Source organism: Nicotiana attenuata, unplaced genomic scaffold (assembly GCF_001879085.1).
Source record: "Nicotiana attenuata strain UT unplaced genomic scaffold, NIATTr2, whole genome shotgun sequence".
Taxonomy (NCBI): Eukaryota; Viridiplantae; Streptophyta; class Magnoliopsida; order Solanales; family Solanaceae; genus Nicotiana; species Nicotiana attenuata.
Genome location: NW_017670238.1, coordinates 1356058 through 1371144, shown reverse-complemented (window position 1 = coordinate 1371144; position 15087 = coordinate 1356058). Strand labels below are relative to the sequence as shown.

Sequence of the window (15087 nt, the reverse complement as noted above, 5' to 3'; positions counted from 1 at the left end):
AATATATATATATATATATATATATATATATATATATATATATATATATATATATATATATATATATATATATATATATATATATATATATATTTCTTAGCTGAATATACCATTTTTAATCTTATTAGGATTTAATTATTTCACAAATTAGCCAATTCGGCGTTGTTTGGCTATAATTACAATGATTTTGCGATTATAGCCTAATTGTACACTTTATGCTATTTAAATTCAATAATCAGTCTATTTTATTTTAAATATTAGTTAATTACGTTAATTTCACCTATCTAACTTTAATTTTATTTTTATCTAATTAATAGCTATTTTTATTAATTATTTATCTAATTTTAATGGGTATTTAACAATTAGCCATTCTTATTTAAATTATAACCCCATTAAACCAGCCCCAAAACCCCTTTTTAATTTGGCCCAATCCCCTTATGCCCAAGTCCACTATGCCCGACCCAATACCCCCGTCCAATCCTGGACCATTGATCATTTGTATCAACGTCCACAACCACCTCCTAACTTAACTAAACGAACCCCACCCCCAAACCCTCTCATTCTCTCATTCACTGAACCGACACTCATCTCCCTCTCTCAATCTCTGGTTCCCTCTAGAACCCTCTCTTCTCTCATCTTCTCCGATGGACCCTGTCCACCTTCTCCCGCCACATCCCTCGCCGGAAATCATGGCCTCTCATCATCTCCTGGCCTCTGCTTCACCCCACTCTGGTTTGACACTACCCTGAGGTCCTCAGGTGAACCTGGAGTGGTTCAACTCCTATCCACGGTCTTTCATGCCATTTTCCGGCCATCCATGGTTGTTCGAGTAAGATCCATGACTTTTCTGGCTATAACCAGTAACGTTCTAAGATTTTCTCATCTTCTCTGGGTTCTCTGAAACCCTAAACCTTAAGATCCTTCAATTTCTTTTAGATCTATCTTAGATCTATGTATATTACGAGCTTTTGTTATTTTCCTAGAAGGTTTTTCCGATTTTTTTCTAAAGTCACCCTTCGTCTTCAAGACTAGGATTTCTTAACCTTTTAAGAAAATGACTTCTCCTCTGATTTTCAGTATTATCATATGATTTTTACTATATTTAAATGGTTTGTTTTAAGTTTTTCCTTTATCTGATTCATCAGGTTGAAAACCCCTAATTTGTTTGGCTTTAGTTTGTGATTCTGAGTTCGTCTTTACTGTTCGTTCAGTCGATTTGTGTGTATGTGCGATTCTCATGGATATGCTGTGATTAGTTAGAGTATTTCTATGACTTTCATCCTAGTGATATCTTATTAAGGTTTCCGATTTGGCTCTTCCTGTTTGTACTCCATTTATTGGTTTATTTGATGGAAGTCTATACTATTTCCCTTAACATTAGTACTATTTTTTTGATTCTTGAAATACTTGATTTACAAGGTTGATGCTTTTAGACTATAATTAGGCCCTAAAGAACCACATTTTTGTATAGCTTTTACGGTAAAGAGTGATAACAAAATGCTCTGATTAGTGCTTTTCATGCTTTGCAGGCTATATCCAATAAAAGAAGTTTGTGGAGTACTTTTGGGATCAATTACGGAGAAAAGGAGGCCAATCATACAATATCCACAAAGTGCACCAAGTGAAGGGACAAAACCAGATCTGAAGGCCACCCTGGCCGCTGTCCGAGCGTAACCGCGGTAGGACCGCGGCAGAACACTGCTGCAGATTCCGAAGGCCACTCTGGCCCCGGTCCTGGCGTAACCGCAGTAGGACCGCGGCAGGACGCCTAAACTTCAGGGATCAAAGTGCAAAACACGAGATTTTAAGCCCTAAACCCTATATTAAACGAAGGAAGCTGGCCAAGAAAAGGAGAGGACGCCATTTTGGAGCAAAAATACCAGCTAGAAACATTTAGGAGCAAGAACAACTCGGAATTCTTCATCTTTTCCAGTACTTTCAATTAATCAAAACTTATGAAATTGTTTGATTACATCATGAGTGGCTAAACACCCATTGTTCTGGGGTTGTGAGTTAGCCATGAATATTGTTGTTTATTATTAGCTTGACCTTGATTATAATTCACCAATATATGGTTGTTTCTTTAATTTTGTGTTTAATTGCTTAATTGTCTGGCCAACAGTTAGGTTCTATTTACTATCTATGCTATGCTTGGGAAAGCCATGTTTAGATTAGAGAAGAATTGAAGAGAGCATGATCTTAACCCTTAGGGGGAGCGGATTTGTGGTTAGGATAGGAATATACCTAGTCATCGTGCTTAATTAAATATCTTGATCTTAATGCGTTCTTAATAGATTGATTTCATAGGAATATAGGCGTTAAACTATTGAGAATAGGTGAGTAGTACTTCGGTAGAAGGCTATGAGAGCATCTATCGATTAATTAGCAACCATGAGTGAATTATATGAAGGGGAGAGTTAATTAGAACACAATATGATTGGTGAATCGATCACAACCCTGGAATACTTGTCTCTACTGAATACAGAACAATCAATTCGTTATTTGATAATTTAGTATTACTTAGAATCATAGTATAGTATAATCATATTATTGGACTTTGCTTTTAGCTAGATTGAATAGCAAGTTTAGTGATTTAGTAAGTAGTTTACACAAGTCTCTGTGGGTTCGACACTCAACTTATCATTATATTACTTGTCGACCACGTATACTTGCATGTGCGTTTGGGAGCAACAAGTTTTTGGCGTCATTGCCGGGGACTTGAATATTAACTACTTGCTAATTTTTGCTTTATTTGCTTATTTCGCCTAGTCTAACGTTGCTTGATTGTTTCTCAAATCTCAAGAACTTTGATTGAATGCGTAGGGTCAAAAGCCAGGACAGACTTCAAGGCTTTGATCCTGAACCTGAGAGAACATTTCACAGGAGGTTGAGGGAAGCAAGTGACACGAATAATATTCAGGCACTTGTTCAATTTCCTGTGAACATGGCAGAGGAGCAACCTATGGCTGTTCAGGAGGTAGCAATGCCCAGCATTGCTAATGTCACCTCCAGTATTGTGAAGCCCAGGATCACTGGGCACTTTGAGCTGAAACAGAGCATGATCCAGTTGCTTCATGCAAACGGGCAATTTATGGGTCTTCCACATGAGGATCCGCAGCAGCACATTCTGAACTTCTTGGAGATTAGTGATACTTATATCACTAACAGGGTCACTCCAGATTATGTGAGGCTCACACTTTTTCCATTCTCTCTATTGGGTGAGGCTAAGCGATGGCTAAAGGCATAACCAGCTAACTCCATTACAATATGGAATGATTTGGCGAGAAAATTTCTAGCAAGGTTCTTTCCTTCAGGAAAAACTGCAAAGATCAGAAGTGAAATAGTGGCCTTCAAACAGAAAGCAGGTGAATCGTTATACTCAGCTTGGGAAAGGTTCAAGGGGCTACTCAGAGACTGTCCTCATCACAATCAGACGAATGAAGTGTTAGCTCACACTTTCATAGAAGGGCTACATTCTGAAACAAAGATCCTGGTAGATGCTACAGCTGGGGGTCAAGTGTTGGAGAAAAACTTTGACGAGATATATGCATTATTGAACAAATTCTCCAAGAGCAATCCGGATTGGCAAGGAGAGATGGGCAGGCACACAGTGCAAAAGTCTGCAGGGGTTCTTGAGTTAGATGTCGTCTCAGCATTATCAGCGCAGATTGCTACACTGGCCAATCAAGTGAACCAGATGAATTTGAGTATCAACAAGCAGCAAACACAACCGGTACAACAGGTTCAAGCTTTTTGTGAAATATGTGGAGAAGGGCACACGAGCGACATATGCCCCGCGAACCCAGAGTCTGTCTGCTTTGTGGGTAATTCAAACAGGGGCCAAACAAACCAATATGGGAACACTTACAATCCCAACTGGAGGAACCACCCAAACTTCTCTTGGGGTGGAAACCAGGGCACTCAGAATCAATACAGGCCGCAAGCACCTCAACAACAATATAGACCACCTCAGGTTGAACAACAAGCGAATCCTACAAGCCACCTTGAAGACATGTTTAAAAAGATGATGGCTGAACAGCAAGCCCTCGCCACAACAGTGAGAAATTTGGAGCGTCAAATGGGACAGCTTGCTAGTGCTCAAAATAATAGACCAGCGGGAGCTCTTCCAAGTGACACTGAAGCCAATCCTAGGGCGGCCCTTAATGCTGTGTCGTTGAGGAATGGGAGACAACTAGAAGAAGTTCAGTCTAAAAAGAGGAAACAGGTGACTTTTAATGAGATGCCAGCCACTGTAGAATCAACATCAGAGAAAGCCAAGGAGCCAGAGAAGCCGGCTGGAGAGGCGGTGGCTGAGCAATCCCCACAATTGGTTGCAAGGCCACCACCTCCATTCCCTCAAAGACTGCAGAAATTACGAGATCATGCCGCATATAAAAAGTTTCTTGATATCTTGAAGCAGGTACAAATTAATATTCCATTGGTTGACATCTTACAGGAAGTACCCAAATATGCAAAGTACATCAAGGACATTGTGGCGAATAAAAGGAGGCTGACCGAGTTCGAGACTGTGGCACTCACTGAGGAGTGCAGTTCCAGAATTCAAGGCAAGTTACCTCAGAAATTGAAGGATCCAGGTAGTTTCACTATCCAAATCACGATTGGTAAACATGATGTTGGGCGAGCTCTATGTGACCTTGGAGCAAGCATCAATTTGATGCCACTATCTATATTCAGACAGTTGGGGTTGGGTGAACCACGCCCAACAACAGTTATCTTACAGTTAGCTGACCGCTCCTTTGCTCATCCTGAGGGAGTAATTGAAGATGAGCTTGTCCAAGTGGGGTCTTTTATATTCCCAGCTGATTTCATCATCCATGATTACGAGCCTGATCAGGAAGTCCCATTTCTTTTAGGGCGTCCATTCTTAGCCACGGGCCGAGCTATTATTTATGTTTGAGAAGGAAAGATGACGATGAGAGTGGGTGATCGAGTGGAGGTCTTCAACGTTTATAGAGCACTCAAGTTACCAGCCCACTATGAAGAGTTGTCCATGATCTCTGTGGTAGAAGGTGATGCCACGTCGTTAGTACCTTATATGAGCCCTGCAGATCCTGTTGAACGTGTATTGATTGGGGACGTAGAAAATGGTGAAGATGAAAGGATGGGAGAAATTGAGCAAGTGCTGGATATGTCATGCTGTTATGTACATGGGGTTAGAAAATTTGAAGAATTGGACAGGCCTGTCACTCTGACCCTCCCCAGGCCATCTATTGAAGAAGCTCCGAAGCTAGAACTCAAGCCACTTCCAGCGCATCTGCGCTATGCTTATTTGGGGAACTTAGAGACACTGCCCGTGATTATTTCATCCAGCTTGACCAGCACTCAAGAAGAAAAATTGCTCAGAGTCCTCCGTGAGCATAAAAGGGCCATTGGGTGGACTATAGCTGACATCAAGGGAATTAGTCCATCGTTGCATGCATAAAATCTTTCTAGAGGACGGACACCGCCCAGTGTAGAGCAGCAAAGGAGATTAAATCCCATTATGAAAGAGGTGGTGAAAAAAGAAGTAATCAAGTTGCTCGATGCAGGTATCATTTTTCCTATTTCTGATAGTAACTGGGTAAGCCCGGTTCAATGTGTGCCCAAAAAGGGAGGAATGACTGTAGTTGAGAACGAGAAGAATGAGCTAATCCCCACTCGCACTGTTACGGGCTGGAGAGTCTGCATTGATTATAGAAGGCTCAATAAGGCAACTCGCAAAGATCACTACCCACTCCCATTCATCGATCAAATGCTAGACAGGTTAGCTGGGCATGAATATTACTGCTTCCTTGATGGTTATTCAGGATACAATCAGATCGTCATATGCCCAGAGGACCAGGAAAAGACTACTTTTACTTGTCCTTATGGCACATTTGCCTTCAAGCGAATGCCATTTGGTCTTTGTAAAGCACCAACCACTTTCCAGAGATGCATGATGGCTATTTTCACCGACATGGTGGAAAAATTTGTGGAAGTGTTTATGGATGATTTTTCAGTTTTTGGGTCTTCTTATGATGATTGCTTGAGGAATTTAAGCAAGGTGCTGGCCCGTTGTGAAGAAACAAATCTGGTACTGAATTGGGAAAAGTGCCATTTTACGGTACAAGAGGGCATCATATTGGGTCACAGAGTATCTAGGAGCGGCATTGAAGTTGATAAAGCAAAGGTGGAGGCGGTTGCAAAAATACCTCCACCTATCTCAGTGAAGGGTGTCCGGAGTTTCTTGGGACACGCGGGTTTCTATCGGCGCTTTATTAAAGATTTTTCAAAAATTGCCACTCCCTTGTGCAGGCTTCTTGAAAAAGATGTCTCTTTCAATTTTGATGATTCTTGCCTCAACGCATTTGAGGAACTTAAAAAGAAGTTGGTGACTGCCCCCATTATTGTGGCACCTGATTGGTCTCTACCATTTGAACTTATGTGTGATGCGAGTGACCTTGCTATTGGGGCAGTGCTAGGCCAGAGGAAGGACAAGATGTTTTATTCCATCTACTATGCGAGTAAGACTCTTGATGATGCACAGCAGAATTACACCACCACTGAGAAGGATTTGTTAGCCGTTATGTGGGCCTTTGAGAAATTCTGGGCATACTTAGTGGGAACGAAAGTCATAGTTCATACGGACCATGCAGCAATCAGGTATTTGTTTACAAAAAAGGAATCCAAAGCTCGTGTGATGCGCTGGGTTTTGTTGCTGCAGGAATTTGATGTTGAAATACGAGATCGAAAGGGGACAGAAAACCAAGTAGCTGATCATCTATCACGGTTAGAAAATCATGATCACGTGGAGGAGGGTGGCCAAATTAAAGAAATGTTCCCTGATGAGCAACTTTTTGCTATAACCCAAGACTCTCCCCCATGGTATGCAGACTATGTGAATTATCTTGTGAGTGGAGTACTCCCGCCCGAAATCCAATCTGAAGCTAGAACGCGGTTCTTACATGATGTGAACTTCTATTACTGGGATGAGCCCTATTTGTTCAAGCAATGTGCTGATCAGTTGATGAGGAGATGCATTCCTGAAAAAGAGGTGGAATTAGTGTTGTATGATTGTCACGCATCACCTTATTGGGGCCATCATGGAGGAGATAGAACAGCTGCAAAGGTGTTACAATCCGGTCTCTTTTGGCCAACCTTATTCAAGGATGCGCATGCATTCGTTAAGAAGTGTGACCAATGTCAGAGAACGGGAACAATCACAAGGAAGCATGAGATGCGTTTGAATAATATTCTAGAAGTTGAGCTTTTTGATGTGTGGGGGATAGATTTTATGGGGCCATTTCCACCGTCCAGAGGAAACAAATACATTTTGCTAGCCGTTGGCTACGTGTCAAAATGGGTGGAGGCAACTGCTCTGCCAACCAATGATGCCACGGTGGTAGCTGCTTTTGTGAAAAAGAACATATTCTCGAGATTTGGGACTCCACAGGCCTTAATCAGTGATGAAGGGACTCATTTTTGCAATCGATTGTTGAATAACCTTCTTGCTAAATATGGAGTTCGCCACAAGGTTGCTACAGCATATCATCCGCAGACAAGTGGGCAAGCTGAGGTGTCAAACCCAAAAATCAAGCAAATATTAGAGAAGACGGTAAGTGTGAATAGGAAGGATTGGGCTGCAAAGTTGGATGATGCCCTATGGGCGTATAGGACTGCATATAAAACACCAATTGGAGCATACCCTTACAAGCTGGTTTTATGGGAACGCATGCCACTTGCCCGTTGAGCTCGAGCACAAAACATATTGGGCCATTAAGAAGCTGAACATGGACCTTGAAGCCGCAGGTGAGAAAAGACTTATGCATTTGAATGAGTTAGACGAGTTCAGGTTGCACTCTTATGAAAATGCCAAGCTATATAAAGAAAAGACCAAACGATGGCATGACAAGCATATCAAGCCACGTCACTTTGAGCCTGGCCAACAGGTATTGTTATTCAATTCTAGACTGCGACTGTTCCCTGGGAAGCTAAAGTCGAGATGGTCAGGTCCTTTTGAGGTGGTGAGACTCACCCCTTATGGTGCAATCGAGCTACGAGCTTTAAATGGTGAGAGGACATTCTTGGTGAATGGTCATAGAGTCAAGCATTACTGGGGAGGAATGATTGATCGTGAAAAGACAAAGGTTGTACTCGCTGATGAGTAAGCGAGACTCTGCGTCGTGCCGCGACATTAAATCAGGCGCTGGTTGGGAGGCAACCCAACATGTATATCTTTTAGTTATTGATTTTTTTTAGTGTCAAGTTTTGTGTTGCTTTTATTTTGCAGAGTAGGGGAAGTCTGAGTACCCAAAGATGAAGCTGAGGAGCATGTTTGAGCTTAAGTGTGGGGTTGTCCCGACCCTTAATATTGAGGATCATGACCGAGCTAGGCCCGAGAGGGTCTCAGGGAGTATTTCTCACCCTTGTTTTAATATCTTTCTCTGTGATCATGCATCGAGGACTATGCATAATATAAGTGTGGGGTGGGGAAACTACTTTCTGAAGTGTAATTGTATAAAACTATTTTATTTTTAGTTTTTTTTCTTTTAGAACTCGTAGTAGAAATAGTCTAGGTAAAAAAAATGAAAATTGAAAAAAATGTGAAAAAGTTCAGACTTTTCCCGACGATGGATCTTTTGGATGATTTTCTTGAGGGATAAAAGTCCGATTTAAAAACACCAAAAAGATTTTTGTTTTCTTTTAAATTTTTTTTTAGTTTCTATTTTTTTTTAGAATAGCTGGGTAGTATTCCTTGGTTTTTCTTTAGGCACCGGTTCTTTTCCAAGGATGTAGCTCGAACCGGGCATTTTAATTTCTTTTTAGGAGTAGTTTAGGAAGAAACTGAGTCGTCCTGAGATACTCATTGACATGATTGATGCTAGATCATTAGGCTATGGCATACATTCTGTTTTTTCGTATACTTGGTTTGGATTGTGAAGCCTAAGTAAAGTAAATAGCCTATTTTGTGACGCCTTTTCTCTGTTTTTTTTTACTTGTAAGCTGCATAGTGCAATATTGCTTAAATTTCTCAATTATGTGTGCTTGCTTGACTTGAGAGTTGAACAGAACCGTCTTGATTGAGTCATGTGCAACGTGTGTGTGAGGATTTGTGATTCTGTGCTATCATGTACAGTCTAGAACTTGCCCCGTGTGTTAATTGAAGCGAAATTGTAAGTTGTGCTAATCTAGGAGATGACGTAGGCATTTTCTTGCTTGATCATGGATGTGCTTGTCACATAAAAATAAAATTTTCCGTTGCTAGCCCCTTTGAGCCTATAGACCTTTCTTTGGCACCCACATTACAAGCCATACCTTATTTTGTTCTTAATTTGATATTGATTGAACCTGTACCTCCTAAGGCACTTAGTCACTAGAAGAAGTAAGGTTAGAGATTGGGGATTAGCTTTTGAGTGGAACCATGGAAGGGCCCGTTGGTGCACTAAAGTTGAAATTAAAGGTCACTAGCCGATGAACTTTATTGTATGGAGTGTGTGGAGAAAAGAAAAGAAAAATGATAGTGAATGTATATAGAAAAAATAAACACCTCCAATTCTTATTGATTTGTGCTAGTGAAAAATAGAGAAGTGCTTAATTGAAAAGAGGGCAATGTTATATGTGGCAAGTGGGTTGGTTGAGAAGAATATAAGCTTGAATTGTAAATGTAGTGTATTAAAGTGCTTAGGAGGGTGAGTCACTAATTCTAAATATATCCTACCCGTCCCTTAGCCTACATTACAACCTAAAAGTCCTAATTGATCCTAGATTTGGCTAGCTTAAATTAGTAGAGATATACACTACGGGCAAGCTTATGGTACGACCACGGGATGCATGTGAATTCTTTGTGAGAGTGAGTGAATTTTGTTCAATTGTGTGATGTCCTTAAATTATATTCAAAAGTATATTTGAATGTGTGGACCAATTTATACTCATTCTTTCGTTTGTTGGTGAGGGCACATGATCTCATGAATGATTGGTAATGTTGTAAACTTTCTTGTTGGGTAAGTGCATGAATTGAGGGTACTTAGTGGTTGCAAGTCGATTGTTGAGGTTGGGCGGTGACAAATAGGTTGTTGGAATTGAATGTAGTGAAATATTATACTTGGGCATGCTTAGACGGGAAGAATGTGAGTTTTTGTGTGTTCATGCTTGTGTGCCGGTATTGATCATAGTCTAGGGTATAGTGTATGGGTAAAAGTTAAAGTAATCCTCTATAATTGATACTTGTACGTAGTTGGGGGGTTTATTAGATTGTCCAATTGCTCGAGGACGAGCAACGTTTTAGTGTGGGGTGTTGATGATAGGTGATAATAGGTAAATTAGACTATAATTAGGCCCTAAAGAACCACATTTTTGTATAGCTTTTACGGTAAAGAGTGATAACAAAATGCTCTGATTAGTGCTTTTCATGCTTTGCAGGCTATATCCAATAAAAGAAGTCTGTGGAGTACTTTTGGGATCAATTACGGAGAAAAGGAGTCCAATCATACAATATCCACAAAGTGCACCAAGCGAAGGGACAAAACCAGATCTGAAGGCCACTCTGGCCGCTGTCCGAGCGTAACCGCGGCAGGACCGCGGCAGAACACTGCTGCAGATTTCGAAGGCCACTCTGGCCGCGGTCCTGGCGTAACCGCGGTAGGACCGCGGTAGGACGCGTAAACTTCAGGGACCAATGTGCAAAATACGGGATTTTAAGCCCTAAACCCTATATTAAACGAAGGAAGTCGGCCAAGAAAAGGAGAGGACGCCACTTTGGAGCAAAAATACACGCTAGAAACATTGAGGAGCAAGAACAACTCGGAATTCTTCATCTTTTCCAGTACTTTCAATAAATCAAAACTTATGAAATTGTTTGATTACATCATGATTGGCTAAACACCCATTGTTCTGGGGTTGTGAGTTAGCCATGAATATTGTTGTTTATTATTAGCTTGACCTTGATTATACTTCACCAATATATGGTTGTTTCTTCAATTTTGTGTTTAATTGCTTAATTGTCTGGCCAACAGTTAGGTTCTATTTACTATCTATGCTATGCTTGGGAAAGCCATGTTTAGATTAGAGAAGAATTGAAGAGAGCATGATCTTAACCCTTAAGGGGAGCGGATTTGTGGTTAGGATAGGAATATACCTAGTCCCCGTGCTTAATTAAATATCGTGATCTTAATGCGTTCTTAATAGACTGATTTCATAGGAATATAGGTGTTAAACTATTGAGAATAGGTGAGTAGTACTTCGGGAGAAGGCTATGGGAGCATCTATCGATTAATTAGCAACCATGAGTGAATTATATGAAGGGGAGAGTTAATTAGAACACAATATGATTGGTGAATCGATCACAACCCTGGAATACTTGTCTCTACTGAATACACAACAATCAATTCGTTACTTGATAATTTAGTATTACTTAGAATCGTAGTATAGTATAATCATATTATTGGACTTTGCTTTTAGCTAGATTGAATAGCAAGTTTAGTGATTTAGCAAGTAGTTTACACAAGTCTCTGTGGGTTCGGCACTCAACGTATCATTATATTACTTGTCGACCACGTATACTTGCGTGTGCGTTTGGGAGCAACAGCGAGCCTGGGTGTAAGCACTGCCCGGGGTCCCTTGAGACCCTTAGGGAACTTTGACACACCCAGGTCTGAGAAAGGCTTTGAACAAGTGGCATTTGAGGCGGTTTGTTCCATAACTCAAAGAGGAATTTAGAATCAGGCTTCCTATGGTTGTAACTTCTTTTTCTTTACACTTTTCTGATGTAATTCAGTATTTGGTCTGTAATAATTTGTAATGAATATTTGGGTTGGCTAGTGAAAAGGGATGGGTAATTGTGCACGTTTTAAGGGTAGATATCCTGCCTATAGGGTCTACTGTTTTAAATTCTGCATGTTTTAACTCTACACTTAGATAACATGCCTATAGGATCTATTTAATAAAGTCCTGCATGTGTTAACTCTACACTTAGATAACATGCCTATAGGATCTATCTAATAAATTTCTACATTGTTTCACTTCCACAATTAGATATCCTGCCCTGTAGGATATAATGGCCATAATCAGACATCACATCTGCAAGGTTGAGAATTGGCTTCGAAATTAGATGTCATGCCTATAAGTTAATATCAATATTTTACAGAAATCATGCCTATAGGAATTTCGTTGTGATCATATAAATCTTGTCTACTCCACTTCATTAGAGACCATGCCTATAGGACCAAATCAGCCTTTAATATTAGATACCATGTCTGTAGGGATTAAAATCAACAACAATAGAGATTATGTCCATAAAGATATGAAACCAGTTTAGTTAAAAATCAGTTTGCCTCATACTGTGTTAAAGTAGTTACTCCTTTCATTAATGCGGTCTAGAAAGCATGCCTATAGGATCCAATTTTTCTCGTTTAAAACTGTTACTGCTTTGTCAATTTTGAATCAGTAATAGATATCATGCTTACAGGGTATCATCAATACACACTTAGGCAAGCCTTAGGTAATAACGATAAAATTGAATCCGCCTTTGTTTAATTAGCAAGTGCTACAACCAGCAGGCAGGCCTGATTCGGACTTCTTATCTGAGTTATGTAATAAATTGGTCTGCTTCAACAACTAAAACTCCCATGTCTTAGTATTTTGAATTCAGACCTTAATTGTGTATGAGTCATGCTGTTTATATATGCATTATTTGCGGAGGTATACATGAGCCTTTTAACTGCTTGCATGTTTCCCTTCTAAGTGCAGTCCTACTTGTTTTTGTATGTCGCCTTAGCATTTTACCTTTAAACCTAAGAGTCAGCTTAGAAACTCCCTCTTATAGGAATAGTAGTCCTAAACTCCTCCGGGACTGATAGGAATGGGATGGGTAACAGCATGCAATAGAGGTCGAGACCAATCCACGCTTTAATACCTTTTGAGGAGTGATTACTGGGTATTGCATTGATGTGATCCATATTACAAATAAACCTAGGACCCCCTTTATATTTGCTACCATGCTTAGTTATAACTCTTTCAAAACATTACTTTATTTTATCATTTCCAAACGCTTGTGTATTTAAATCCCCTCTTATTTGAACCTTGTTTTTTTTACTTGTTAATTGCACAAATTCACAAAGAACTATCTGGCGGGGAACCACACTAGTGGATCCTAAGGGGTGCCTAACACCTTTCCCTTGGGATAATTTCAAGCCCTTACCCTATAAAAATGTAGTTATAATTGAACCCCATAGGTGCCCTAACGCACCTTAAAATCGTTAGGTGGCGACTCTACAAATTTGCAAAACCCATTTCCCGAAAGGAAAGAGTTGTTCCAACCGAATGTCACAAACTCGATTTTCGCGGAGGAAAAAAGGGGGCGCGACAGCAGGTCTCACATTTGCGAGAACCTGTTTGCAAATGCGAGCCTTGCATTTGAGAGGTCAGGCTCGCAATTGCGACACTTGTGAGGGCTTGGACAACTTCACTTTTGTGAGGTTGTGATTGCATTTGCGAAGGGTAGGGTCTTTTCTTTTGCGATGATAATGTTGCATTTACGCTTGGCTATGTGATAGGGCCAGCTTCGCATTTCCGAAGACTTGTTCGTATTTACGGACTAACCATGTTCACTTTTGCGATGAAACCTTCGCTTTTTCAATAACTGTAGGGCTTAGAAACTGTTCTCTTTTGAGAGCAATGATTCGGTTTTGGAAAGAATTCGCAATTGCGATATCTACAGCTTGGTAAAATAACGGGATTTCGGGAATTAGATTATTTTACACCATTTTCAACCCAAGACTCCATAGAGGCAATTATTGAAGGGAAATTTCTCTCAAATTTATTGCTTAATAACTTCAACTTGTTTTCAATCAATTTCAATTACCTTTTTCATGAATTTCATCACCAAATCGATGAATTTCAAGGTAGTAATTAGGGATTTTAGGTAGAATTTCGAAATTTTGTAAGATTGAGATTTAGATCTCAATTGAGGTCGGATTTCAAAATAAATTACATATCCGGGTTCAGGAGTAAATGGGTAATCGTGATATGGTTTTAATTCCGGATTTTGACCATGTGGGCCCAGGTTAACTTTTTGTTGACTTTTGAGATTTTAGTAAAGACTGAACCTTTATTGATTGAAGATGTTTCCTTTAGCATTATTTGACTTCCTTAGATAATATTTGACTATGTTTTGATCGTTTTTAGGAGTATTTATAAGGAAGACAATATTGGATTGTGGAAATTATTTTGGAATGAGGTAAGTGTTTTCCCTAGCTTTGTTGAGGGAATGTTCCTAATAAATGATATTGTTTGCTACATGCAAGGGTGATGCATATATAAGGTGACATGTGTATCTGCATGTGCCAGGGTTCCATGCTGGGGAGAGGGGATTATATGCTTCGTTGTTTCTTGTTGAACTTGGTGATCTTTTAGCTTATGATTCATTTAATTCTATGGCTAATGAGTTAATTATCCATGTCAATAATCATATTAGAACGGGTAATATATTAAAGCGATTTAGTGTGTTGTTTTAAGATTGCTTAAATACTCAAATTAATCGTAGTATCATGAACAAACATCTATACCTGTTATTGTCATGTTACTTGGGCTTCTTTATCTGTAATAAGAGATGATGATTGGAGCCTTAGGGCAATGTTAGGCACGATGGGTGTTGATGTGCGGTTGATATGATCTTGGCACGGAGAGTATTTCCGTGTGGTTTGAAATGAGATTGGCATATTGTTTGTTTCTGTGCAAAAAGAAAGGAAGTTGGATTTCTGTTATGATTACTCGTTCGATAGACATATACATGCTCTCTATCTTTGTTCTCATCTATATTTTCTATTTTGTATGTTACTTTCACGCTTGTGTTCCTTATGTAGCTTACCCCTATGTTTTCCATTTGGTCTGTTACTATCTTATCTATGTTCCTACCTCATTTGTTACCGTTATATCTACGCTTTTTCTTGAGTTACTACTGCTACACGTCCTTACCTAATTCATGATTTACTTGTTACTATCCTTTACATGTTACATGCCCTTAATTGTTACATGATTTACTTATTAGATGCCTCAAACCGTTACATGCCTTCAATTACCACGTGCCTTAACTTATTACATGCCTTCACTTAC

At 39.8% G+C, this 15087-nt stretch overlaps 2 protein-coding genes across 2 annotated transcripts; both read left to right on the top strand.

The window, feature by feature from the left end:
- Positions 1-4027: 4027 nt before the first annotated feature.
- Positions 4028-4918, top strand: LOC109236441. The gene is made up of 2 exons (XM_019402623.1): positions 4028-4330; positions 4421-4918. The coding sequence occupies exons 1-2, from the start codon at positions 4028-4030 to the stop codon at positions 4916-4918; spliced, it is 801 nt and encodes a 266-aa protein (XP_019258168.1).
- A 2851-nt stretch (positions 4919-7769) lies between these two features.
- On the top strand, positions 7770-8147 carry LOC109236440. The gene has a single exon (XM_019402622.1). The coding sequence runs from the start codon at positions 7770-7772 to the stop codon at positions 8145-8147; it is 378 nt and encodes a 125-aa protein (XP_019258167.1).
- Positions 8148-15087: the final 6940 nt, after the last annotated feature.

What these genes read in the sequence shown, in the direction of transcription:
- LOC109236440 (XM_019402622.1), top strand. Translation starts at nt 7,770, where the DNA reads ATGGACCTTGAAGCCGCAGGTGAGAAAAGACTTATGCATTTGAATGAG.
- LOC109236441 (XM_019402623.1), top strand. Translation starts at nt 4,028, where the DNA reads ATGGCTGAACAGCAAGCCCTCGCCACAACAGTGAGAAATTTGGAGCGT. An exon ending in CTGAGCAATCCCCACAATTG is followed by an intron (nt 4,331 to 4,420) that starts GTTGCAAGGCCA and finishes ATCTTGAAGCAG; the next exon opens with GTACAAATTAATATTCCATT.